The 25293-nt window shown below is 32.2% G+C and overlaps 1 protein-coding gene across 1 annotated transcript in view; it reads left to right on the top strand.

Moving 5' to 3' along the window:
- LOC108745902 (titin homolog) overlaps positions 1–25293 on the top strand; it is a 44789-nt gene that overhangs the window by 11509 nt on the left and 7987 nt on the right. The window contains exons 14-40 of the mRNA XM_018482324.1: positions 612–792; positions 889–1139; positions 1243–1387; positions 1470–1682; positions 1766–1948; positions 2032–2229; positions 2339–2475; positions 2560–2896; positions 3055–3327; positions 3414–16177; positions 16260–16614; positions 16696–16944; positions 17008–17145; positions 17215–17547; positions 17905–18077; positions 18143–18242; positions 19428–19591; positions 19684–19905; positions 20024–20277; positions 20342–20502; positions 20570–20840; positions 20940–21176; positions 21266–21398; positions 24309–24477; positions 24545–24584; positions 24665–24800; positions 24883–25065. Of these exons, the coding sequence (XP_018337826.1) occupies positions 612–792; positions 889–1139; positions 1243–1387; positions 1470–1682; positions 1766–1948; positions 2032–2229; positions 2339–2475; positions 2560–2896; positions 3055–3327; positions 3414–16177; positions 16260–16614; positions 16696–16944; positions 17008–17145; positions 17215–17547; positions 17905–18077; positions 18143–18242; positions 19428–19591; positions 19684–19905; positions 20024–20277; positions 20342–20502; positions 20570–20840; positions 20940–21176; positions 21266–21398; positions 24309–24477; positions 24545–24584; positions 24665–24800; positions 24883–25065 (18000 nt within the window). The remainder of the gene's footprint in view (positions 1–611; positions 793–888; positions 1140–1242; positions 1388–1469; positions 1683–1765; positions 1949–2031; positions 2230–2338; positions 2476–2559; positions 2897–3054; positions 3328–3413; positions 16178–16259; positions 16615–16695; positions 16945–17007; positions 17146–17214; positions 17548–17904; positions 18078–18142; positions 18243–19427; positions 19592–19683; positions 19906–20023; positions 20278–20341; positions 20503–20569; positions 20841–20939; positions 21177–21265; positions 21399–24308; positions 24478–24544; positions 24585–24664; positions 24801–24882; positions 25066–25293) is intronic.

Below are 25293 nucleotides of genomic sequence, written 5' to 3' on the forward strand. Positions count from 1 at the left end.
TTATTTTATACTAACAGAAGACAATTTATTTGTACATGTTTATTAGAATATTAATTTAATTAAATAGTTTGTACATACATTAACAAGAAAAGAAAATTGTACTTGGCAACTTACTCATGTCCATAACATCACGTAAGATACGTCCCTGCTTAACATATAAATGGATGATATATAGTTAACTGTTACGATCAACCCGGAAAGTTGGAACTCTGATGGTGCTAGCAGTGACTTATTGTCAGACATGTCTCTTCCTTCTATCCTAGTATCAGATGAAACGGGAAAAGCGAACTAAGATGGACCGGGAGGTCCATGACCTGAACTCGCGATGAAAAACGAAGAATAAAGGAAGCTGGTTACGCGTTCTTGTGCGTCGTATTAATACTATTATTACGCATGCCCGCATACTATGCCAGGGGATATATACTCCAACATTTCTTCGCATGCCTCTTCCGCTATACGTGCAAAATACTCTAATATATTACAGCGTACTGTGTGTTACAAAACGTATTTATATATTCGTATGAGATATTACAATAAAGTAATAAGATTTTTCAAGCGACAAATTTTCTTTTCATATTACATATTTAAATTAGATTCGCTAATTTTTTCAGATAATTTGGTATAAAGATGCCTCGCCTATTCACAATGGACCTAGATTCTCTCTCGTTCATGAAGGAAATTTTCATTGCGTTGATGTCGCCCCAGTCACAGTTGAGGATCAAGGATGCTGGACTTGCATGGCGGAGAATCGCAGTGGAAGATCCTCATGCACATCTACTTTCACCATCATTGGTAATCGATTACTCGCTCTATTTATTCGACATTTTTAACTTTGCTCTCGCTTTAGATAATTAATAATTAATTTTGATAAATCTGATAAATTTTTAGTTCCCAAGGCTTACAAAAAGCCAGAATTTGTTGAAGAACTCCGCGCACTGCTCACTGAGACAGGTACCGTGTCGTTGGAATGCAAAGTAATCGGTGTGCCTACGCCAGTATTGAGATGGTTTAAAGACAACAAGGAAATCAAAGCTGGCGATGTTTTTGCTTTGACTGCTAATCCCGATGATCCAACATCTCTCGGTGTTTATACATGTGAGGCGATCAATTGCATGGGAACGGCCTATTCTTCCTCAAAAGTAAATACGTTCGCTATTACGATTGCACAATAACAATTGTAACAATTCTCTTATATTTTCTAACATCAATTTTATTAAATGTAGACATGTTATTTTATCTTAGGTTCACGTAGTTGGAAGAGGAAGTCGAGAAGGTTCATTGAAACCGGCAGATGCTTTAGCACCATCCGGACCTCTTCCAATATTTAAGCAGATACTTCAAGATGAATGTTGTCGGATTGGAGACACTATAGTACTATCTTGTCGTGGTAAATTAATTAATAATAATTTTTTCTGTTTTTATTAACATTTATCTTCTGCCAATAAATAAAACATTATCAACAATGATAGTTCAAGTACCACCCTGGCCGAAAGCGATTGCTTGGTACAATAAAGAAGGCCGCATTGAGCCTAGCGAAAAGTATCATATAATGGAGGATGGCATAGGAGGATATTCAATTGAAATAAAACAAGTAGAAGCCATGGACGAGGGTGAATGGAAATGCGTCGTTACCAGCGAAGACAATATAAAGCAATTTACGAGTTGCTATGTAGCAATGTCTAGTACGTATTATAATAATAGGCAAATTAATTTATAACAAAAAAATATAATTATCCGATCAACGTTTATCTTGTTTTCTATAAAGTACCAAGAAACTACAGGAAGCCCCGCTTTATGGAGAATCTGAAAGCAATCTTAACGGAAGAAGGTCTTGTCTCATTCGAATGTAAAGTTGTAGGTTTCCCAACACCATTGCTGAGATGGTTTAAAGACGGTCAAGAACTTAAACCAGGAGATGTTTATCAATTAACCGGGACTAATTCATTAGGTATGTGTATCTGTTAAATTTATTATATATTATTTTTTCTTAGTCTCTATTTAAGTTATAGATTTATTTAAAAATATTTTTAGGTTCTTATTGCTGTATTGCGAAAAATTGCATGGGCGAAGCTAAGAGTATCGCAGAATTAACCATCGAAGATATACAGAATCAATTAAACGAAGAAGAACGTTTTCAACTTTTGAGCATTAATCAACCACCAAAGTTTATAAAAGGCCTCAGAAGTTGTGAAGCAAAAATAAACGAAAATTTTCGCTTTACAGTACAAGGTATTCGTATTTCCTGTTTTTTTTTTTTTTTTTAATAAATAAGTTGTTGAATAACTGTTCTATTTCACGCAGTTTTACAACACACTGATAAAGATACTTTTTTCTTTAGTAAGCATAGCACCGGAACCAACTCTTTCTTGGTACAGAGATGATGCAATAATGGACGAATCTGACAAATATCAGATAGCAAAAGAGAATCTTGGTAAATGCCATTTTGAAGTGCGAAATCTCGAATTTATTGATCAAGTGAGTATTCGTGACATATATAATATAATCATATTTGCTGTGATATAAGAACAAATTATAAGCATTCTTTTCGCATTTCTTTAGGCCGAGTGGAAGTGCGTAGCGGCAAATGATTTCGGCCATAGTGTCACTTCTTGTTTTTTGAAACTAATTATTCCTAAGCATTACAAAAAACCGAAATTTCTCGAGAATCTACGCGCGATCTTATCAGAAGAAGGCGCTGTAAATTTAGAGTGCAAAGTTATCGGCGTTCCCCAGCCAGTTTTAAAATGGTACAAAGACAACGTTGAACTCAAGCCCGGTGATATACATCGAATTATTTCCGGACAAGATGGTACTTGCTGCTTAGGAATATATACTTGTGAAGCTACCAATTGCATGGGAACAGTCAGTAGTTCCGCATCTTTACTAGGATTCGAAGGTAGTATTTACTTATTGCACATAATAATTTTTAATTACTATGTATCACTTATATGATAATGCTCGGTCTATATGAAAAGTTTTTCTTAACAATTCTGTTTTTACTTCTACGTTGACATTCTAAGCGAACTTTATATGTAACTTTATTTAACTTTACAGATAAAAAAGATGCAAAAGAAATCCAGTTATCAAATGGTCATGAACTAGCAAGAAACTTGTCGTTGTCAACGATACATGAAGAGCGAACGTCTCAATTGTATGATACACCGCAAACGGATTATTCCGTTACTTTGGATGAGCGGGGCGAGGTATCTTTTAGCTTTGATGGCAAAGAAATGTCAGTCAGTCTGTACGAAACACCTGATCTTACTGAAGAAGAGGCATTACAGATTGTTGAAATGTACGCCGATCAGCTGTCTGAGCATGTTACAGGTAAAAAGATTGATTTAATTTTTGTTTTGATTCAGCAAAATATAATAGTATTAATTATACGCTAAAAAACTACATTTTTTGTATAGAACACAATGTGATCGAGTTACCACCAATGAGATTTGTCAAAGAAACGTCTACGACCAGTAATTTGTTAATGGAAGCTGTAGTAATCGATGTATCTCCTGATTATTTTGTAAGCGCGGAAGATAATGATGATTTACGAACAGAAGCTGATTTCGAAGATGTCTCCATTATGGATGATATGACGCGCGTCCTTTCGTCACCTGAGCGCGATTCCCGAAGTTCCTTGAAAAGATCAGCTCGATATAATGTGGATGAAGACGAAAAAGTTCCTAATAGGCCACCTAGGAAAAAATCAATGAGTTTATCATTATCGAAAAGCGAAAAAAGCCAACGCATAGAATCTGAAAGCTTTCATAGCGCACAGAAAGATGAGCCACCATTGTCTCCGCTTTCATCTTTAAAGCAGGATGACAGCGACACTTTTGCGGACGCCTTATCCTCTGCACATCTCTCCATCACAGAGAGTCTTGTCCAGAAACAGATGACATTGGAACATGGAACAATAGATAACAGAAAACGCAGCTTGAGCGCAGGAAGATCAACCGGTTCCAGTCTAGACGATGGTATCGGTGGTGATTCCTCTTTCGATTCAATGATCGGTGTTCCTAAAAAAAAGCAACGAAAAAAGAAGCAACAGAAGGACAAAAATAATTCTGAAAAATATTCCGGCTCCGGTGATTACGAGCGTGAGAGAAGTGAATCGGAAGATAAAGTTGATATGAAGATAAAACATCAACTTACAAAATCAATTGAGAAAACAGAAATAGATAACAGAAATGGTACCGAAGCAGTAAAAGAATTATTTACTAAAGAAAAATTGTTAGATAATTTAACAAATGTAAAGGAAATCAGCAGTCATGTCTCGGAAGAGAATCAAGAATCGACACAAGATATTCTTTTTGAGTCGAGAATAGCTCTATGCAACTCTTTGAAGCTTTTGTGTGAAAAACTATTTGATATACCACAATTTTTAAATATTTCTAAGCAGATTGACGACATATGTCAATTATTAGAAGATTCAAGAAGAGTAGGTGCGGACATTGAAACCTTGGCTAATCTGGAAATACCTCTGCGTGCATTGTTACAGGAAATTAATGAAACTACACCAACAGAACATATAGAAATCATTTGCGAAATTCTCGAACCATTTATTGCTCAGTTGTCACATGTTATTGAAAATTTCGAATTATTATCTTTACAACCGACGCTTACAGTTTTAAAAAAATTTCGCGATCCCATTTGTAACATTACTAGAAGAACAAAAGAATTATCATCACTAAAACCAATCTCCGATGTGTCTCAAAATATATCTGAAGACATTACGGAGTCATTAATCAATATTCAATCAATATTTAATAGAATTTTAGATTGTATTGAACGCTCGAAACTTACGATGAATGGATCTAGCAGTCCACAGCAAATTACGACAGCGTCAGGTCTTGCTGCATGTTTAACGGAATTGAGAGACTGCGTATCTCACACAGCACACTCTGCAATGATGTTGAAAGAGAATGAAACATTAAACAGTTTGATGGAATTTAGGGAGCCCTTATTGGATCTTCAATTAATTTTATCACAGAAATGTACTTCTAGTGAACTTTCGATGGTGCAAGAAATAAATTTTGCCATTGTAAAATTAAAAAGTGTTGTTATCACCATACTGAAAAAATTTGAAAACCACGAGGTAATTTCTCGAATAGAATCAATTCTCAAAATATTGAAAGATACCGATAAACAAATATCAGAATTAGTGGAACAATTATCGGAGACAGAAATCATTCAAAATATATTAAAAAATCTAAACATTGATCAAAGTTTAAGCAATGTGCACTTTGCTCTATCATCCGTTTTAGAAAAGCAAGAAAAGTATATAACCTCGTGTCATTTAATTACAAATATTGAGGCATTACGTCAGACAATCGGTTCTTCGGCTGTTACAATCGCTAACTTAAAAAATCCAGTTGATAATGAAATAATTCAAGAAATTAGCAAACTAAGTGAATCGTTGTTAAATCTACAGAGAGATTTATTAACGGAAAAGCACGAACCACAAGAAGAACAAGTTCTTAATGATTTGATAAATCCCATCAGTATATTGAAAGAGATAGTTCACAGTGTAATTGAAAATAGTTCTTCGATCGAGTTAATAGTACCTATGTTGGAATTGTTGGAAGATATAGAAAAGGATACAGTTCTTATAGCGAAAGAAATATCAAAGGAAAAATGTCAAGAAGAAAGTACTACACAATCTCAAAAAGAAAATAAAAAAGAAAGAAGTTATTCAAAATCCAATTTGGCTAGTCAAATAGATCGTTCTTTAGATCCTATTAAAAATTGGTTATCCACTACATCTGAAGATAGTACAAAGCAATATGAAGATGAAATGAAATCTGCATTGAGCTTAACAATCCAGGACTTGAAAAGAAATGTGAGTCAAATTGCTATTCAAACATCATATTCCGAATCACCAAGTGATGACAGTTTGATAGATGCATTAATTGATCTTCGAGAACCATTACTGAGGCTTAAAAACGCAATTTCTACATATCATGAACCAGAAGATCTTTCAATATTAAAAAAATTAGATTATCCTATGAAATATCTTTTGCAAACTATCATGGATGTTCTTCGTGAACATGCGGAAGAAGAATCTCTACGGCCGATAATAGATATCATCGAACAAATTAAAAATCAAATATCACTTTCAGTCAAAGATATTCTTCATCAGCAAGAATTTAAACAAAATACTAAAGCATTTAACGAAACGGAAGAAATAGAAGAAGAAACTATTACAGCTTCTCGAGAAACAATTCCGGGTACTCTTACAGAAGTTGCTTCAACGCCATTTGAAGCCGAATCTACTTCATTACTTAGTGAGCAAGCTATAACAAAAAACAATTCTAGTGATGTCGTCTTACAAATCATAAAAAACGAAAAACAGGAAAGTGAAGAGGGTGCAAGCAAATTAATTATGATCTTGTCAGAAACTTTAGAAAAGTTACAATTGGAAATAACTAGTATATTAGACGATTTTGAAGAATCAACAACACAATCTACTACAATTCCCCAATCAAAATTAGCTAATTCCATCGAAGAGTTAAGAAGGACTATTTCCACAGTACGCGTAATGATCGTCTACGGTGAAAAAACTGATTTATTCAAAAAAAAACTTAATCAGACAACTTTGGTGCTGACTAACTTAATACAGCCATTGACAAATATACGAAATCTTCTTTCCAAACCGCACGAACACGATGTTTCAGAACTCATAATACTAAATCGGTTTACTCCGTTATTGAATATTATAGAAAACGTCGTGATAAGACAGATAAAAGATTTTATCAGTATAGATGGAGATATAAAAAAGGAATTTGAATTTCTTCTATGCGTGATAGAAGATATAAAAATGGAAATTCCAATTGTAATTCAAAGAATATCGTTAAGACGAAAAATTTTGGAATATCTCTGGGACATCTCAAAACCATTGGAAAGTATTTTAGAACGTATGAGCGATCTAGAGAAAGCTGCGGAAAAAACTCTCGAAACTGACGTAGCAAATATTTTAGGAAAACCTATCGCTGCTCTTTTAGAAGATATTAAGAGTACTATTCAAAAAGTAGACGTATTAGAACGACGAGAATCATTAATTCTTGAATTACGAAACCTGCTTGAACCCCTATTAGAATTTCATAGTTGTCTTTCAATGGTACAGAGCAGTCGAAGAAGTTTAGTTCCTGAAGCTTCTTTATTAGACGAGAGGAGAAGCGTTATTCTGCGAGCGATCGATGGTTTGCGAAAACAAGTTTGTCACACTGTTGAAATAACTGCAAATATGGAAGAACCTTTCTTATTTAATGAGTCCTTGACATTGCTCAATTCTGCTATTCTACAAGTACAAAAACAAATTGGAAAGACAGATTATTCGCGCCGATCTAGTAGTACCAATATTTCTCTTCAGCATCGACTTACCGGCACATTAAATCGCTTAAATAACGCTATAATAACTTTAAAAGAACACACCGATAAAAGTACATATGGAATAGTGTCCAGATGTTTGGAAGCATTACAAAAACAAATCTCTTTTGCACAAACGCAATTCAATCAAGTTGGTAGTGAATTAATTGATGAAGAAGCTATCGTAGAAGGCTTTCTTTATCCGACTAATCAACTTCTATCGGCATTAAACATTCTGAAAGAAAATGCGGAGAAAACGCCTTCAGCAATTTCGTATAATTTAATAGTTCAGCTTCAAGAACTAGCCGATTCTATTTCAGAATTAAGTTCTTCCCTATCGGCTCACAGAATAGGACTTGTTCAAGAAGGTGCTTCTGAAGGAGCACCGATCATAGAGACTTTTTCTGCTGTTATAGATGTTTTAGATTACGTGAAAGATTCTATTGGTGTCATAGAAAAAATAGTTGAACAAAAAGTGAGCATGATTATTACGAAAGTAGAAAGTGTTATTGATGAAGTTATTGAGGTATCACAAGAAGAAATTGAAAGTGTAATGACGATCACGGAAATACCGCCATCTAAAGCAATAATTCAAGAAATTAATGTTCAATCTGAAATTGAAAATACATCTACGACGGCACAAATACCAGTTTTAGAAAATCTAGAAGCAATAATTTCCGTCGAACACTCAAAAAATGATCTAGCGGATATGAGAAAAAGTAAAGAAGATCAGAAAGAAAATGAAAACCGAAAACATTTAACAAGTGATATAATAAAATTTAATTCTGCAATAAGTAATTTAATACAGCCGTTAAAAGAATTGATTAATTTTGTGAAATCTGCTAAACAAGAATCTCTGATTTCAAAATCTGAGGAAAATAAACGGAAAATACAAGAATTGACAGCCTTAATACAAATTTTTAACGATCTACAAGCTACAAATATTTCTATTAAGACAGTAATACCTTCCTCATTTATCAGTATATTATTAGATAGTAAATTCTCTCATATGGAAAATATTCTTGCTGATTTCGAACGAGCTGTCAACACGGTCATTTTTTTGACTCATAAAGGAGTGAAACCAGAATTAAAGGAGAGCATTATGGCGACTTTACCATTTATCTCTAAACCTTTAGATGCTCTTGAAAATGTATTAACATCTATATGTCAAACAATCGATGAAGACAAATATATTGATAAAGATGAAGAACTATCTGCAATCCCGAAGACCTTAATATCATGTATTAATGATACCATTAAATCTCTAAATGAAATACAAATATCAAAATGTGTTAATATCGCTGACGAAAGAGAAACGGAAATATCGAAATTAAAGGAAGAAACAAAAGCTATTGAAGAAACAACTGCGCAACCCCTTGAGGAGCTCATAGAAGCTATAATGGAATCTCAGGAACAGATAAAATGTAACAAGACTTTACTTTTAGAGTCTGGTTTGCCTTCCACGGACATGATCGAATTAAAAGCCATTGATAATTTAAAACTCGTCGAAGCAAAAGCAGATAAAATACTTACTGAAGAAATAGATGATTCAATAAAACAAGATGCAGTAGAAATGCCGCAACAAGCATTAACATCTTTAGAGTCCAGTCAAATCGAAGAATTACTTCCTGAAAATATAAGAATGATAAAATCGATAGCAAAACCTTTAGAAAAAATTGAAGAACACAACTTTGCAACGATCGATCAACAAAAGTTAGAATTAACTCAAGTATCTGATAATAGTATGATTCAGGAAGAACAAATAAAAGATGAAACTTTAGAAGCAATTATCTCTTCTCTTCAAACATTGTGTAAATCATTTAATGAAATTGGAGAAATGGAAATTTTAGAATCTTCCAATAAGAAAACAATTAAGTTTTCGGATTTGACGGAACAGTTACTAAATTTACAATTTGCATTATCGTCTAATGTTACCGAAAGTATTAAAAAAAATACGGTGACATTATTGAAATTATCTATAAAAATTTTGGAAGAATTACAAACGTCAATTGCTACAGTTCAAGAACAAATGGAACTTAATGCTGTAGCTAAAGCCAGTTCGAGTGAAACGTCTAAGTCATTTTTAGTACAAGCTATCATGGAACCATTAAAAGACTTGAGAACGTCAATTGCTTGCATTCAATCTGATTCAACAATTACTCAATTTATCCAGCAGGAAGCAAAATTATCAAATGTTAAACAGATCACAATTTTGCAAAATCTTATTAAATCGCTAGTGCAATATGGGGAAAGATTTATATCTATTATTAGTCAAATGAAAATGGAATCTGTGCCACTGTTAAAAATTATTAAACAAAAAGATCAAGAGCTGGATCCAAAAGTTTTACATAAGACTGTTGATTCAATTCATATTTTACAAGAAACACTTTCTCAAATTGAAAACCTTAATATTTATAAAGCTGGATTATTAGAGATGCCAGAACAGAAAAAAGAGACCGCTCAGTTACATATAGTGATAGATTCTTTAGAAAAATTGAAACAATTATTAATTATAGGTACGCAGGAAACTATAATCATGAAGGAGGAAGAACTTGGTGAAAGTCAAAATTTATTGGCAAGTGCAAATTTAAAACTTGTGCTAGAAGAACTGAGAAACTCGATTATTTTAGTTCAGGAGCAATCAATCTTGAATGATGTTCCTATGTTAAAAACATTGAATGAAGCTCTAGAAAATCTGAAATTACCGTTAACAACAGTCAAAGAAATTGTTGATCATACTGAAAAAAGTACTGAAACTGAGAAAGTATTAACTGTACTATCGTTTGCAAACTCAGTAGAAGAAATAGCGAGTCAACTGATGGCTATAACTAAACAAGATATTGAAAAGCAAGCAATTACTGAAACTTCTATACTGAAAATGATAACTATTCCAATTGAAGAGCTACAAAATGCAATACTAAAACTCGAAGATCAAGTATCCCAAACGTTGGAAACAAGAGAATCAAAGAAAGCTGTTACTTTAGAATGTATGATACAACCATTGCAAGAATTACAGCAATCATTCTTAACTGCATCTTATGAAGAAACCGTCCTTGCCTTGCAACAATTGTCAATCAAACCGATATTGGATAATTTGAATAAATCCGTGACAATAATTCTAGATCAATTGACGACAATCCAGGATGTACTTGTGGATATGAATACAGATGATTTAGTAACATTGAAGAACTTTGTTGGATCACTTAATAATTTAAGAACGTCGATGGTAGTTCTGCAACAATTGAATGCAATAGAAAACGCTGGTCAACAGATTGTAGAAATTGAGAATGCATCCGCGTTGCAAACATTCGCGAAATCTATTGAAGAGTTCAAAAAATGTTGTTCCGTTGTTATTAAACGACCAAAAATTATCAAAGCGTTTACAACAAATGTAGAATTAAAACAGACCAATAATATAGACACACATCTTATTGAAAATATTATTGCACCTTTGCGGTTATTACAAGAACAGATTCTAACTATTGAAGAAACTAAAATGCAAGAATCTGAGATTTTAAATGTTACAGAAATAAGGAAACCAGTTACTGTGTTAAGCAGTCTTGTTAGTCCCTTGCAACAACTTGAAAAATCTTTTATCGCAACCGTGCAAAAGGAGCATATTATTGAACACGATACACACCCCCTAATAACTGAATCATCTTTTGTAAGCCTAGAAAAACTTGCTCTACAACCTATTCTTGAGGAAATACAAAAGTCTATTGCTATTGTACAAGAACACGTGATATTAGAAGCAGGAAGTGAAATTATATCAAAAGTAGAAACTGACGCTTTACTGAAATCAATCGCGCAGCCTTTAGTGGATTTGAAAGCTTCTATCGCATCTATTCAGCAAGTAACTGCAATTGCACCAGATTTTTTAAACGAACTTGAACAACAACAAAATATTTCGGCATTGAATACTTTTGCTGAAACTCTTCATAATCTGACGGAACATATAGCAATGTGTAACTATCAGCAGATTATTATAGAACCTGTGGCAGACACTATTTCTGAAGATGTTTCGTCTTTAAATACATGGGCAGATGTAATCGATGAATCTTCTTCAAGAATTACGCGTCCAATGGTAATCGATCAAGGAACGATCGAATCCCCAGTTGAAAATGCAACGTCGATGACCGAAGATGATACCTCTACGTTGAAAACATTAGCAAAACCATTAACTGAACTACGAGAATGCCTAGCGTTGATCATCGAAGAACAGAAAACAGTCCAGCCATATGATACGACGGATTCTTTGTCGGAAAAAGAAAATATTTCATTGATGAAAACAATAATAGAACCTCTATCGGAATTAAAACATGCAGTTGCAATAATTATTGAAGAACAAATGGCTATTGAACGTGCTAATGAACATTCATTTGCCATTGATGATGAAAATGAATTTATTCATTGTCCTTTAATAGAACCACTTGAAGAATTGCGTCATTCTATTGCTGTAATAGAGGATCATATACTGGTTGAAACATCAACGGATCGAAAGAATGATGTCATATTGAATGCATTAGTTGAACCTCTATTTGATCTCCAACGTGCTATATCTGTTTTAGAAACACGAGTGATATCGCCGGATGTTGAACTGATGTCCGAAGATGCAAATAACTGTATTACGGAATGTTTAGCAACTCCTCTGCATGAAATAGAAAGATCAATTGCTGATATTCGACAATGCAGCATAGTAGAACCTGAAACTATAACTGTGAAAGAGCAAACAAGAACTTTAATATCAGACTGGTCAATTATCGAAAAATTAGTAAAATTAATGAAAAGCATTAAATTCGCGATATCACGTATAGAAGGTGATTCTACCCAAATTGAAACTCTCAAAACGATGGAAATACCACTTATTAATGTACAAGAGAACTTAGTGATACTAAAAAATAAATTTAATTTAGGTACTGTTGAAGACAAAAATAGTATTGACGCTTTTATCGAGTCTCTTTCCAATTTTGAGAAATGCATTTTATTTCTTAAAGAAGAAATTGATGATAAAACAGTGTTCAAACAATCAGATACAATAGAAATTGATACTACGATATCCGCCACTCTCATTACACCATTAACCGAATTAAAATGCTCTATTGAAACTATAAAAACGTCTTCAAACGTATGTTTAAATTATTTGGAAAGACCATTAGAACTAATGTTAAACGTGCTCGAAACAGTTGTATCTATGCAACAAAATAAAAAGCTTTTGGAATTATCAATGAAAATAATAAATAATATTTCAGATATTAACAACTCAATTGAATCCATCGAAAACAAATTAAAGCAACAACAGGTGTCAATCGTTGAAATTAATATCGAATACGAAGCACTTGGAATGTTGACAAAATCTTTAGAGAATATTAAACAATGTATTATACAGATACAAGAAAAACCAAATACTTCTAATTCAATGATTAATGCTCTTCAGAGATTAGAGAAATCTATAGCTGTAATGCGAGAACAGTCAGCTGATAAACCATTGGTGGAACCGCAACATACAAACTTTGATGGTCTTTCGAAAAATTTGATACCATGTCTACTCGAATTACAAGAATCAGTAGAAGCAACAAAAAAAATATGGTGCGAAGAAACAATACTAGATGGATTAATGATTCTTGAGAAACCAATTTGTAAACTGCTAACTGCGATAAATATTACATCTGATCAGTCTTTGCAAGAAACAATTTTATTAATAGATAAATATAAAACGGCTCTTCAAAAAAAATCCATAAAGGAAAAAAATAAAACATTTGAAATTGAAACAGCTGACAAAAAAGACAATAAAACTAAAAAAGAAATAATGAAAAAAGAAATGGAAGAAATTAAGTTGATAAAAGATATAGACTCTGCAATAACCAATGATACGAAAGATAAAGAAGACACAAAGAAATCAGAAAAAATAGAACAGAAGAAAGAAATAGATGATGAAAAATTAACGAAGTTAATACATGAAGAAAAAGTTAATCAAATAGAAAATAAAAATGAGGAACAAGAGGAAGAGAATTTAATTCAAAAAATACAAAAAGTAAATGAAGAACAGGAAAGCAAGAAAATTGAATTAAAGGAAGAAACAGAGCAAAATGAAAAAAGTATAAAAGATAAAAAGCTAAAGCAAGAATGTAAAAAAGTACAAGAAACTGACGACTCTAAAAGGCATAAAGAAACTGAAAAAATGAAAGAAATTAAAAATCAGCAAGAAGAGATGAGTACAGCCAAAAATGTGAAAAACGAAATAGAGGAATGTGAAAAATTTATAAATGCTGAAGAAATGAGAGAAAGAAAAAGTGAACAAGGAAATAAAGAAAAGATAGAAAAAGAGGAAGCAGAAAACGAACAAAAGAAGCAAGAAATTATACAAGAGACGAAAAATGTAGATGAATATACGAAAGCTGAAACAGATCACAGCATTAAAGAAAAAACGGAAAATAAAATAACAAAAGAATCTAAAAATGTAGAAAGAAAAGTAGAGCAAGAATCAAAAGAAAAGGAAGAAGATGCAGGAAAAATTGAAAAAAGGGAACAACAGAAAAATACAAAAAATATTGAAAAATTAAAATTGACCGAACATGCGGAAAAAGATAAAGCTAAAGGGGAAGAAGAAAAAAATCGAGAAAAAGAAAAAGAAATTAATAAAACGCAACAAAAGAAACAGGAATCTGTAAAAATAGAAGTTGAAATAAAACAAAAAGAAAAGAACGAGTGTGACAACGAAACAGAAATTAAAGAAATAAAGAAAAATATAGAGCAAAAAATTCTCAAAGAAGAAGAATTGAAAAAGGAGCAGGAAGATCTTAAAGATGTAAAAAGTACTGCACAAAATGACAACGTTCAGAAAAAAGAAGAAAACGTTAATCTAAAAAAAGAAAAAGAACAAAAGGAAGAAAAGAAAAAAATTAAATACGAACAACAGGAAACAAAAGAAAAAGTAAAAGAGGAAGAAGATGAAAAGATTAAAAATAAAAGGATTGAAGAAATGAAAAAGGAAAAAGAAAAAATCAGTGCAAAGGAAGAATCCGCACAAGAGAAAATAAAAGAAGAAAAACATGAACAACCAGAACATCAAAATGTAACGGAAAAAATTAAAGAAGCAGCGGAACAAGAAGAACAGAAGAAAGAAGAGATAGTAAAAAGGATAAAAGAAGAAGAAAGCGACAAAATAAGAGATCAGAAGATTGAAGAGTTCGAAAAGAAAAACGAAAAGTTAAAAGAGCAAGAACAGAAGAAAAAAGAGATAACAAAAAAAATAAAAGAAGAAGGAACCGAAAAAACTGAAGATCTACAGACTGAAGAGTTGAGAAAGAAAGAAGAAAAGATTAAAAAACCAAAACAAAAAGAACAAGTGGAAGAAATAAAAAAAGAAGAAAAAGAGTTGAACGAGGATACGATAGTAAAAGTAAAAGAAGAAAAAAGTAAAGAAGTAAAAAGTGAAAAGGCTGAAAAATTAAAAGAAAAAAAAGATGATGCTAGTAAAAAAGGAGAGATAATAAAACAAGAAGCAGAAGAGAAAAAGGATGAAATAAAAATATCGAGGAAAGGGGATGAAAAACAGAAAGACACAACCAAGCTTGATGAAATGAAAATAGCACGAGATGAACAAGTAAATATTAAGAAAAATATAGAAAAGGATAAGAATCTAGCCACGCAGGAAAGAGATAAAATAGAAAGTAAAGAAATAAAAAGGATAATAGAGGAATCAATAAAAAAGAAAGATGAAATTGTTGAAACAGAAGAAATAATACAGCAAACACAACATAAATATACAAATGATATAAAGAAAGAAAATGATACAAACAAATTTGGAAGAAAATATAAAGAAATAATTGAAGATCAAGAACAAAATCAAATAATACAAATAAAACAAAATCAGAAAGAAAAAATAAAAAACGATGACATCCAAGAATTAAAAAAAGATAAAAATTTATGTTTGCAAATGGACGAGAATCAAAAAGAACAAAACGATGAGAAAATACTTCGAAAACAAGAAGAAAAGAGCAAACCGAATATTAAAGAGGAGAGATTGAAAAAGGAAGAGGAATGGAAACAGAGAAAACTGCAAAGCAATGAAAATTGGTTATATACGAGAGAAGAACGCGTTAACAGAAGTGGTGAACGCAGAGTACAGAAAGAAGAAAACGATTATCAGGAGAGAGATATTGATAAAAGGCTACATCGAATGGAAAAAGAAATTAGGAGAGATGAGACTGCTAGATTAATATGGGAAGAAGAACAAAGATTACGAAAAAGACAAGAAGAAGAGAGATTTAGAAATAGACAGAGAAAAAAAGAGCAAATAAGAGAAAATGAATGGTCTAGAAAACGCGAAAATGAATCTGATCGTTTTCTTAGAAATATGTTGGAAAACACATACAAGCCAGACAAATCGACGTCAATGTTTTTCAATGTTGATTATTCTCGACAACATATTTTTCGATTTAATTCTGACATCCCAATGCTTTCGAGTACTTCCAGATCATACAGTTGGAGAGATTCTTTAACATCACTAAGTAGAAAAAGATTTGATAATTATTGGGATTATAAATTACATAGTCCTTCCACGGATAAATATTATTTCGATACAAGATCATTGTACAAAAGGCGCAGAAAAAGAGAAAATCGCATGATTCGCGTGAGATCGATCAATTTGCTGAAATATGAAAATTATTCAACTGAGGATAGCGATGCTACTATTGTACCTAGTACGTGCATGCGATCTCTTCGACGTACAAAAGCAAATGCTATCTCACGTATCAATTTCAATACTTATATGTCTGAACCGTCCAGCTTCACTGACCTTCGTCAAAATGAGGTAGTTATTTAATATTAAACTACTGCTTTTAACAATTTAAATAAAGAAGAATCTTAAAATTTAAAAAATGTTAACATTACAGAATCTTCAGTGGGCTAAACCAAAGAAACCATCGTTTTGTACGAGATTGACAAACAGAACCATAGAAGTTGGTATGAGAGTAAGACTGACCTGCACCGTTCTTGGTAATCCAGAACCACGCATCTATTGGACTAAAGACGATCAAAAACTAAATGCATCTGACAATCGTTATAAAATGCGATTCGAAAACGGTATGGCTTATTTAGAATTACAGGATGCACTTCCTGAAGATGCCGGAATATACTCATGCGTAGCTGAAAATACACATGGCACTTCGACTACCGAATCTATCTTACGAGTTTACTCCGATCATAAACCTATATGTTTACCTCCAACTTTTGTAAAATCAATTAAAGGTATATATGCACAAGTATACACGTTTTAAAGCGTATTAATTTATATGAATTTTTTGAAGAATAAACCACTTTTCCTTATAGATACTTATCGATATTCTGATCGTAAACTGATCCTGGAATGTTGTGTACGAGCACATCCGATTCCTATGATTTCCTGGCTAAAAGGCGGAATGATTCTTCAAGGTGAACGTTACAAACAGAGCTATCACGATGATGATATCTATCGATTGGAAATAACAGATCCTGATGTCACTGATAATGGACAATATACGTGTCGCGCAACAAACGAGTTACATACTGAAGAAATATCTCATACTGTTAATATTGAAGGTGATTGAAATATTATATGTTATTATCAATGCCTTTAAATATTATATAATAACACAATTTTAGATTGGCGATCCATAAACAATTCACGGTTAAACGACGAAATTAGATCGAAATTTGCACGAAGACCACGGTTCTCCAACTTATCAAAGGATTATAGCGTGCCCACTGACGGATCTATCGGTCGTGAAGTAGAACTCAAAGGTAAATAAAATGCTCATTAAAAGAGTAAATTATATATCAAATTATGAAGTTCTTCTTAATCTATTGTAGGTATATCATCTCCTGAAGTGAAGTGGCTACGCAGCGATCGAAAGGAGCCAATTACGGTACCAAAAGCAAGAACCTTTGTAGAACGTGGACTTTATACCTTAATTGCGCCTGACGCGACAGAGCCAGAAAAGGATACATACGTTTATAGAGCAATTAACGCTTATGGACAAATGGATACAAGCGCGACAGTGGATGTAATGTCATCGAGCGCTGGAGAGCATGGGGGAAAACCTGCAATATTCGTCTCGAGACCTTCCAAGAAATCGATCGATGTAATCGTTGGCGAAGACATTAGTATATCCTTCCGAGTTAGCGGTATTCCTAAGCCTCGAAGTAAGACTTCGATAAAGCAATTCTCTCTTAATTTCTCATATTTTCTTAAATTAACCGTATTTATCGGTATTCGCTTCAGAATTTTCTTCACTGGTATTCATGGGTCCAGTGTATTTTAAATCAATGTATCTTTGCTTAACGTAACTGAATGATTTTTTTTCATTTTGAAGATCAAAATTCGAGAAATAAGATTATGTAACTTAAATTATGTAACAGACTACGAAAATAAACAATTTTTCACAACGTAGTTGAAGACAATATCCACTAGATCCGTGAATATCAATTAGAATTAAAGTTTATATTTTTCTTTAGTTCTCTTTTTTTATTCTTTGCCTAACTTTTCTTTCACTATTTTAGTAATATGGATGAAGGGATTAACAGACATTACGGATGGACCGAGATCGTACAAGGAAAGTATTGATGATTACGTCAGATTAACATTAAAAAGAGTTGTATCTTCTGATGAAGGTACCTATTGCATTTTAATTAAAAATAGATATGGCTGTGACAGAAGTTTCTTCTCAATCAAGGTGAGAATCTTTATAAATTTAATTGAATTCTAAAAAAACATATAATTAATACCTTATTCAAATAGATAAAGCAACGTGCTAGATCATTGACTCCATTATCAGATTGGAATTCTGTTACTGAGCGTGACACAGAAGAATACAACGATGACATGTCCTACGTGAGAAGTAAGTGATTTTGCAATTATTTTTATGTCTCGCACACACACATACACACACACGCGCGCGCGCGTGTAATATTAGCTAAGGGAAAATGCGAGAAGAATAGTGAGATTTTGTAATGTATATTACTTGCATGAATAAAATAGATATTTAATGTAGTAATAAATTTCAATTAAGATGTCACGACATTATTGTAGAATATATTAAAATTAGAATGACAATTCTATATCAACTGCAACATCGTATGCTTGGCTTAAATTTTAATGGCTAAACGCCAGTTGACGCCTGGATTAAATGATCACGCAAACTGATATTAATATTTCATTTGACTATTCATCGAATTAATATGCTGATCAAAGATTTTCTTAAATATATGTAAATGTAATCTTTAGAATGAGTTGATATCCTGCAATGTAAGTGAACCGATATCCTCAAATGAATTCAGAATTAGTACATTTTCCAAGTCTTGTACTTGTAATATAAAATAAACACGACAAGAGAATATTCAAGTTTCCTTCATTCGAGGAACATTTTGAGACAGGTTATTTTAGTTTGTCTTCTTACTCATCTCCCACCAGCATCTCACGAATTCTACAAATTCAAAATTCAGTCATCGTCTGAACGCGTATCACTTTATACACTCTACTTTACAAAACTTTCAATTTTATCACGATATATTGTGCTGAGAAGAAGTATATCGCAAAGTGAAGAATTTTTTATTCGTTTCATCAATATCTTTTGATAAATGCTAAATTGCCACAAAATTTATCATTACTCCTCTAATATTTTTATAGCATGATAATAATATGTTAAATATATTTCTTTCTGTCATTTTTTTTTTAATATTAAAATTTCTTTCTTTAATATCGCGTTTGATTTGCAAGTATTAATAAATATGTATATATTGCTAAAATAAATACAATAAAAATAAAATAAAAATGATGCCACATGGTCATGAAATGACTATCAATGTCGAAAACGAAGATATCACTATTTCGCGCTTAAGACGTTCATGGACCAAGAATTGTTTAATCACTGACTTTTTGGAATATTTGTATGGACATCGAGGTTAGCCAATAGATGAAAGTTATTCCTATAATATACAAATTTTCATAAAAAAGTTTTTATAAGTTTAACAATAGCAATTAAGTATATAAATAATTCTATATTTATATATCTTATAATTTTCAGACGTGCCCGGTCCGATCAGTAGCGAACCAGTTGTTATTGATGGTGGAAAAAGCTGGCTCTCATTGAGTTGGGGTAAAGCAGAAAGAAGAGGATCTGCACCGGTGGTCGCTTATAAAGTGGAAGCTTGGCTGTTAGGAGGTGACGGAGGTGCGCGATGGGCAGAGGTGAGACACAAAAAGAAAATAATATTTTTAATTTAATATATATTTTTTAATTTGTTTTTTTTCATAAATCAAATATAATTTAATCTTATCAGTTGGGAATTACGCCAATCAACGCATTCGACGCATTCAATTTGCGATCAGGTGGAGAATACAAATTTCGCGTAACACCGCGAAATCGTTATGGATGGGGCGAACCAGTTACGATGAAGAATTCAGTGTTGGTTATCGAAAGTACCGATCTTCCAGAATTCACAAAAATTTTACCGGGTCAATTAAAAACTCTCGAAGGAACATCTGTAAAATTGGAATGTGAGGCAAGTTTATATACCTATGAAAGTGTAGTATTTTACTATATTTTTAATTAATGTTCCTTATTTTATACATATACATTATACACATCTTATTTTATATGATAATTTCAATTTTCCTTAGATTCGCAGTGATTCCAAAATGGAAGTACGATGGTATCGCGAAACAACAGAAATTAATTCGTACAATGATACCAGATTTGCGATATGTTATGATGGTTCTAAATATTCTTTAGCAATTGCAAATGTTAAAGAGGATGATTCTGGAAGATACGTTTGCGAGGCGAACAATAGAATCGGTAAAGTGTCATCGTTCGCTAGAATTCTCGTTGTTACTGATCCAAGAATTATTGAGGCTGATGCTAAACTTAAAACGAGGTAAAACAAGGTATTATCTTAATAAAACAAAACTGATAATAACATGATATAATTCTATTAAAAGTTTGAGCATCGAATCGGAAGATAGACCGCCGCAATTTACCATGAGAATACGGGACAGGCGAGTGCAAACAACTTATCCGGTAAGGCTTACTTGTCAAGTCATCGGATATCCCGTTCCAGAAATTGTTTGGTATAAAGACGGAACGGAAATCTCTCAAGATGGTAATTAATTCATTGTCTGACATGAAATTTCCTATATTGACGTTTCGCTAAATGTTCCTTTCTTTAGACCATCACATCTTTTGGAATGATGACTCAAATTTTCATACTTTGGAAATAATTCAGTCTGCTCTTGAGGATTCTGGATGTTACATGGTGACAGCGAGGAATATAAACGGCTCAGTTTCATGTCGATGTACTCTCGTGGTAGACAAAGGAATTCGAGCCTACATTGCACCGGAATTTCTTCGTGATCTCAACGTAGCTTACACGATTCATTCGGGCGGGGAACTACGAATGTCGGCACAACTTGAAGCTTATCCGTGTGTTGGTGTCGTCTGGTGAGCGATGATTACAATTAACGATACTTACATTTATGATAACATGGTTCAAAATAAATACTTTTTTTTTTTCATTTTATGATTGCATTTTTCGCGTAGGCATCGCGATGGTATTCGCTTACGACCCAATAGAAGAGCGGTAATGACATTAAGTCACGACGGTACCATTCAATTCTCTTTGGCTAATGTTACTACGCGAGACGCAGGAGTTTACAGTTGTACTGCAACAAATGTAGTCGGTCAAGCAGAGACATCCACCAGGGTAGCTGTCACAGCCGCGATCCAGGATCAATCGTTCATTAACGAATCAGCTAATATTACAAGTCCAGATGTACCGTAAGTTCAATCATTATGATTTATTTTGGCGTTCAATCATTATAACTTATCTTACCAATATAAAGTTGTAAATGAAATTCTACTTTTAGATATTCAAAGGAACCTCTTTTTGTCACAAAACCTTTATCAACTGAAGCAATCGAGGGAGATACGGTTATCATTCTTTGTGAAGTGGTCGGAGATCCTAAACCGGAAGTAATATGGCTGCGCGACTTTCTCAAGGTATACTGTTACAAATATTTTCTTAGTTTTCCAACTTATTTCATTTACGAGACTCTGCTTCTTTTCAAATATCAATGTGATGTAATAACTAGAGGGGCATAAAATTTTAAAAAATGAAGAAAACTGATCTTATAAGAACGTTCAATATGTGTTTAGGTTAATTAAAAAGTAACCTAATCTTAATATTTTAATTAAAAATTATAGACAATTGTAAAAAAATAAACAATGAGCAAATGATGAAATGACATATGTGTCTAATGTTGACTTGATCTGTGTGTGACTTGTTTTATGGGTCAAGGTATCTGCGAAAAAATGACTACATATCAGAGCGTAACAGAAAACGTATTGCAACCATAAGCAGGCAAGACATTATATACGCCGAAGGAAATGGCATTGACATTGAACAGTTTCTTATATGGTAACACATTACGTCATATTACATTTTTTAATATAGACGAAGGAATAAGATTTAATATACATATACTGCATTTAGAAAGAGATTTGTTATACATATATTGTCATAATGATATACGAATCCAAGATAGGAAACAAAAGGTGCACTGACCAAAAGGAAAATGTGCATATCCGTAAAATACGCACAGAATAGTATCCCCACTTGTCGTCAAGACCAACTTGGCCTTCTTTCGCCGATGAATCGGTACTGTAATACAAGCACCAAACAGTCATCGTGCAACTTTAGCAAACGAATAGCCGCTTCAATTTTTGATCGCTATAAGTATGACATGAAACCATCGTTCTGTGCAAAACGTGAATATTTCGATTTAATTTATGAAACACATGCTCTTAATCTATTTTTATCAAATTCACAATTTCTAGCAATTAACAGACAAGTTTTTATTTAATTATTTTATATATTATATTCACCAAGAAAATTAGATTTAATTCAATGTGAAATACGATAGTGTAAGTATGACATTAAATTATTAATTTAAATAACACTAGTTTACAAATTTTTAATAATTTTAATAACAGAAAAATAAACAACTTTTTTAACATATTTTGGGGCATTAAGTTCAAATCTGTTACCAGAAAAATTTCATTAACTCAAATTTTTTAAATATACCATATTAATTTAAAGATATAACTTTTTAAGATGCAGCATGTCAATTTTTAAAATCTAAAACTTTTAGAGTGAATCTAATATTTTAAAAAGTGAAATCTCACTCTTAAAAATTAAAAATTAAGCCATCCTTTTTCAAAACTCGCTCAATATTTTCACTCTTTAGAGTGAGATTTCAGAATGTAGAGAATTCCTCTCCAAATAATTTGGATGCAATAAGTGATGAGCAAAGTAAATATTTCCATCAGGAATGTTGAAACGACTAAAATTGAACGTGTTGCTAAACGACCATTGATAATTTTTAATACATGAAATCAATCCAAAATCATAAAAAAACAAAAATTAAACGACATTATTTAATAAATACTTTTGATTTATTTTTCAATTTCAATAAAACTTTATTATATAATATTAAAAAGAAAAATATTTTCTCATATTTCTAAAATAGAAATTAAAGAAAATATTTTAATAACAGATTTAGACTCAATATCAAAAATTATTCTAGAAACAGTCTCCACATTACTCTTGCATAAAACTTTGTGAATTAGTGTAAAAAAAAAAAATTATTTATAATTAGACCTAAAAGAAAAAAATCAAAATCCTAAACTCTAAATCAAGCTAATTTTTTTTTATTTACGGATACGCAATGTTGTATATTGCCAGATATAATATATATTTAATAAATAATGTACGATTTTAAACATAGTTGTTTAACTCACAAAATTTATTAAAAATTTAATTTAATTTGAAATTAAAGGTTTAATTTTATTCTATATTCCGTTTTATTGTATGCAATTATATATATAAATAATTCTATGGTAAATAATGTTATGAATATACTATATAAGAAAGGCCAAGAGTCTTTTAGATTAGAGAAGAATTTATAATATCTATTTTTTGTAATCGGAAAATATCCTCCGCAAATTTTAGCGCAGGCGGATCTTGGCACTCTAATGTGATAGATGTAAGATACGACTAAAATTCAAGAATTAAAGATCATAGCTTTCTCATATATCATTGTTAAAATATATTAAATCTTTAAAATAAAAATATATAACGAGGAACAAGAATATATATATTGGTACTTATATGTATAGTATGTTTAACCAGAACATCTGTTCAACTTTCGCTCCCTATATGGACTAGAACCGTGACGAAGACATTTCTCTCTCTTTCTCTCTCTCTCTCTCTCTCTCTCTCTCTCTCTCTCTCTTTCTTTTTTTACAGTCTTCATTGTCTCTAACACATCACACGCTGAGTTTTAACCCCGTCTTACGTAAAAACTAGTCTATCAATACAACACAGACGCGATCTAAATACATTCACCAGAAGATCCAAGCGATCTAATGCCTGTGTCATACTTGGAGATTAAAAATTATAAATTAAAGTTATCTGACACGAACATAATATAATTATGCACAAGTGATCACGATTGAGGATAATCAACTTGTTAAATCAACTTGTCATTCAAATTGATACATCCTTGCTATTTATTATGGTATCATAAATTAAATGCTGTCAAATTAAATGACATTATCATTGCAAAGATATTAATATCCAAATGGTTTTTACATTGTTTAATTAAAGATTTTTTGAGTCACTACTTCTTTATGCCTCAACAATTTAAAATTACACTTGTGGCCGAGTATGTTACGATCAGCAATGATTCACGTGTATGAAATAAAGGAGAACGGAACAAACATTAATAAGAAACAGTATACATACGAAATTCGATTCAGTTAAATTTGCTTGCAGTATTTATGGTCTTAAATGCTCAGGTTAAATGCTTTAATTTTTTTATCATATTTTATATGAATTCTGTTTTACAGCCTAATTATTATAAGGACGCACCTCACTTCCGGCTGATAGGTGCAGGACCACAATATCGGTTAGAAATACCTTACGCTAAGCTCGACTTTACTGGAACATATTCCGTAATAGCTCGCAACTGCCATGGGGAAGCTAAAGCTGTAATTTCCTTGCAAATTTATGCCAAAGGTAAATTTCGAGACACGAACAAAATTTGCTTTACATTATATAAATTTATTTCAACGATCTTTTCCAGGACAAGGCAAAGAGGAACAAACGCAGAAATCTCCTCACGGGTAAGCTATTACGACAGTTTAATGACGTATGTAAGTTTCTATTTACTTTCGTTCCATTAATAAAACATTAAACTCTATAGAAAGGTATTGACTCTGCCGATTATAAAGAGAGAATTGCGAGATCTTCGGTGTTGCGACGGCGACGCTGTCTCCTTGGAGTGTAAAGTTTACGCCACGCCAGAACCACCTTTGGTTCGTTGGGAACGTGGAGGCAAAGTAATAAGAGATTGAAATGCTTAGTAATATCGCACATACATAGCTATTAAACTAACATAACATTTAAAATATTTTTTATCAGATTATAGCTATGGTAGGCGATTTTGCTACTGAATTCGATGGTGAAACAGCACGATTAAATATCCAACATGTCTATCCTGAAGATGAAGGAGAATACACGTGTGTGGCTTACAACGATCTTGGAAAAGCATATACATCAGCCTGTTTAGTTGTAGATGGTAATTTATATATAACTGTTGAAAGATATATATAAAAAGATTCACACAAATAAAAATTGACGTGATGCAAGTTATGAACATCTCTTTAAATTACATTTCTATTTGTTATGCTAATTGTCGGTTATATTTTCAAAGATTACGTAACGACGTGACTGATATTTAAACATCGAATTTATTATAATTACATGAAATATATATATATATATATATATATATATATATATATATATACATAATAACCTGTGGAAGACTTT

This window comes from Trachymyrmex septentrionalis, unplaced genomic scaffold (genome assembly GCF_001594115.1).
Source record: "Trachymyrmex septentrionalis isolate Tsep2-gDNA-1 unplaced genomic scaffold, Tsep1.0 scaffold107, whole genome shotgun sequence".
Taxonomy (NCBI): Eukaryota; Metazoa; Arthropoda; class Insecta; order Hymenoptera; family Formicidae; genus Trachymyrmex; species Trachymyrmex septentrionalis.